Source organism: Hyperoodon ampullatus (genome assembly GCF_949752795.1).
Source record: "Hyperoodon ampullatus genome assembly, chromosome: 6".
NCBI classification, from domain to species: Eukaryota; Metazoa; Chordata; class Mammalia; order Artiodactyla; family Ziphiidae; genus Hyperoodon; species Hyperoodon ampullatus.
The window spans coordinates 53,728,878-53,732,401 of record NC_136919.1 but is presented as its reverse complement, the minus strand read 5'-3'; the positions used below and the strand labels follow the sequence as shown (position 1 = coordinate 53,732,401).

Here is a 3,524-nt window from a genome sequence, read left to right as displayed (position 1 = left end):
GCATTGCCGAAGAATTTTCCACATTGAGCCTAATAAATATGGAAACATAGATAAATATGGAAAGGTGGAAATAAAAGCAAACTTAGAAATTTAAAAGTTTTCCTGATTAAAGACATTAATGAGAGTTACCAACCATGAATTCTTTTTTTTAGGGTGATTACAAGGAACTTTATTCTTATTTATAATAAGTTGAACATTGATTTACATCATAGAAAAAGACAGGTTTAGGAAAAAGATAGTGTTCTGTTCTGCAAGTATAAATTTTCCATCTATTTTATCATTATCCTAAATGTAGTCTACACTATTAAGAAATTGATTCCACTTCTCTTATTTTGCCTTTTTTTTAAACAGAAGAACCAAAACCATATTTTAAATTTTGTTGGTAATAGTTATACACATTAAGATGTGGAAATATTGTATTTAGTATACACTTCAAAATGTCATTTTATTGATAACTACTTTTGAAAAAATATGTTTGATTTCTTAATAAGTTGACCAATCAATGGAATGATTTTAGAGTAAACTTCTTGAATAAAAATAAAACTAAAACTTTTTTCCAAGCTGATAGGATGCTTAGACTGATAGGATGAGAAAAAAAGCTGAGTCTTTATTACATTTTCTGTAGAATCTTAGACAACCATGCATTCTTTACTATCATGCAGTATATCATCTTTTATGTGCATTGTAGCATACCAGCATTACTTTCTGTACCACTTCCAGTAAATCATTTGCTTTCATTGCCTCAGGTTTTCAGAAACGGTCTTTACTAGAGAAACTCTAAGTTCAGTTTTAGAATACTCTGACTTTATGACTGCAAAAGAACTTAATTCCTGGTTTTCTACTCTGAGTCAACACGTAAGAGAATTATGAAAGACCTTCTGGCTGTGTCTCTGTATTTATTTTCTGCCTCCAAAATCTTTCTCCTTCTCATCCATTATCTCTATTAATTCTTCAAGTTTCTTCTCCAAGTATTTGTTTAATGACCTTCGTATTGCCTTCATTTTCCTCCAATGAGAGATGCAAAAATGGAATCTAGAGTAGAGGAATAAGATAATCCCAACTTCAGTACTAGTAGCCCAACTCTTAAAAAAATTGTAACAATTGTTTTTTCTTCCTTTTTTGAATTCCTCTGCAAAAGTTTTTCTAATACTTCATTGTACCTCCTCCATTTCCTATGTTCCAACTTTTATCCCATCAAACTTTATCTGTCTCACTCCTGTTAGTATGAGATCCCAGATTTTGAAATGACTTCTTTCCCCTTATTTCCATTGGAAGGAAGGGGAAGATTGGGCAGTCTCTTTGCCAAAGAAATGCTTGACCCAGTGTTTGTTTGGAGGGAGGAAAACTCACAGTAACAAAGCACCTCCCAATATTACACCTTCTGCTAGTAATATCAGAAATAGTGCAATCTCTTGATTCTCAGCCTTCTTTGGATCATCTTCTGAAAGAAGAAAGGGCAAAAAAGAAAGTGAATTTTGGAGAAGGAAATTAGTAACTTGAGAACTTTATCCATAAGAAGACTCTTTTTAACCTTAAAAATTGCCCTGTTCACCACTTACATCACTGTCCCCTGGTTATTCTGATCTTTATTAATTACTTAGACTCCTAGGCTCTACAAAACTTTTTCTCTTACTGCCCCTAGCCTAATTTCTCCACCTTTAGTACAGCTTTTTCATTTCTAAGCTCTTCAGTTATCCAGTGCCCGGTAATTCATACTGGTACAAATTTTGTCCAGCATCTTAGCTCTTATTTGTGGCATTAGCATGACCTACAGAGAAGGTGATCAACAAATATTTGTGGAGTAAATCAGTGAAGAACTCCTTGATCCCTGGCCTTTCAAAATGCCACACTGCAATCTTTGTTACCTGCACAATATTCTCCTTTGAAGCACCGAGTGGTGATGCGAAGACAGGTCCAACAATCCAGGATAGGACCTTCAGTCACGACTGATAGAGAGAAGAAAGATAGTTGGAAGGGGGCCATGGCATGGAGTTTCCTTAGCTCAGACACCAAGTATGGATTAGATCTCAGTCATTTCCATTGGTTACATTGCTGTGACTTTTTTCTTCCCCTAGCAATCAATTTTATTGATGGGTCAAAACCCTAAATAATTTAAGTCAGATCTCTGGGAAGAGGTAGGAAAATGATGGCTCAACTTATTTTGGTGCTTTGGGTTATAAACTATACTATAGAAGGCCTCTTAGCACCTCTGAAATCTCTGGGGTGTCTTGAGATTTTATAAACTAGTTTTTGTTGTCAGAGATGGTTGACATTCCCCCTTGTAGCCATAGCTCTAGGAATTGCGTTCTCAATGTGACAAGTAGAAGAGATGGGGTCATATAGAGCACAGGAGATGGGAAAATATGGCTGAAACCTCAAGGCATCACATATACTGTACGTACCACAATCTTCAGAACAAGCTAAAAGAGAATCAGAAAGATCTAATGAGCTTAGAATCAACTTAGTGTTTGCCATATTTATACCCAAGTCATCTTTATTTGGTTACGCATTAAGTTCCAGCCACCCCTCCACCCATCTAAATTATTCTAATGTGAAATCACATTCCTCCTCTCACCCTCATTTCCTATTCCTTTCACATAATTTCAGTGTTGTTAGATAGACATCTTATATTACCAACTTCAGAGAAGTTCTTTAATAGTTCTTTCAGTTTGGATTCCAGGTTTTGGCGGACATCGAGAAGCTTGACTTGAAGGATAAGGGCACCTAAAGAGGGGTGGAAGGGACATCAGAAAATAGGGGTGGCCTTTCCCTTCATAATTTAATCCTAATTATTTTGCCTTGTTTTCCCCAGTGAATTTTTCTCATACTTGCTTGGGCAATACAGTCTCTTAACACTGAAACAGTACCTCACCTTTCCATGTTTCATTGCTCAGTTTATGAAGTTCATTCTTCAACCATGTTCTCAAATTGACAACCTTTTGAACAGCTAGAGAGGAGGGGTGAAGGAACATGTGGGAGAATAATTACATTTATGGAGGAAATTATGTGGGCCCAGGTGCTCTCTTCCCTACCTCCCTTCTCCCTTTAACCCCCAAAACTCTCAGGGGCTCGAGCTTCCCTCACCCAACACCCGAAGCATCTTGTCCCTGTGGGAGACCTTGAAGCTTAAACGGATCATCTTCTTAATCTGCCGTTCAAGCAGATGAGTTCGGCCAGGGACTTCTGAGGGTACCAGCTTTACCAGCAAGGACTTAATATCCTCGATGAATTTGGGGTCACATTCCAAACAGCCTTTGACCCCATGGAAGGCTGCCAGGGACAGGGGCAGGAGCAAGAGCAGCCGCAGGTCCCCCATTTCCTTGCCCCGACCACCCTTGCCTCAAGATCAGGTTGTCCTGGCAACTAGTTCACCAAGTTCCCTTTCCTTCAAAACTCCAGGAATGAGAGCCTTGTCCTGGATAGTCTGACTCCACCTTCCCCTCTGTTTCCATCCCACTTCTAGGCAATCTCATTTCTCTAAGTATCTTCAGTTTTCTGACTTTTATCCTTCATTCCAGAGAGAG

At 38.1% G+C, this 3,524-nt stretch overlaps 1 protein-coding gene across 2 annotated transcripts; it reads right to left on the bottom strand.

The window, feature by feature from the left end:
- Positions 1 to 896: 896 nt before the first annotated feature.
- On the bottom strand, positions 897 to 3,316 carry IZUMO3 (IZUMO family member 3; the record flags this gene model as incomplete). Of its 2 annotated transcripts, XM_079706548.1 has the most annotated exons (7): positions 897 to 1,032; positions 1,351 to 1,441; positions 1,866 to 1,946; positions 2,403 to 2,420; positions 2,635 to 2,724; positions 2,873 to 2,947; positions 3,085 to 3,316. In XM_079706548.1, the coding sequence occupies 7 exons, from the start codon at positions 3,314 to 3,316 to the stop codon at positions 897 to 899; spliced, it is 723 nt and encodes a 240-aa protein (XP_079562674.1). The 2 variants fall into 2 exon arrangements, with proteins under 2 accessions (XP_079562674.1, XP_079562675.1); XM_079706549.1 differs by lacking the exon at positions 2,403 to 2,420.
- Between the last annotated feature and the right edge of the window lie 208 nt (positions 3,317 to 3,524).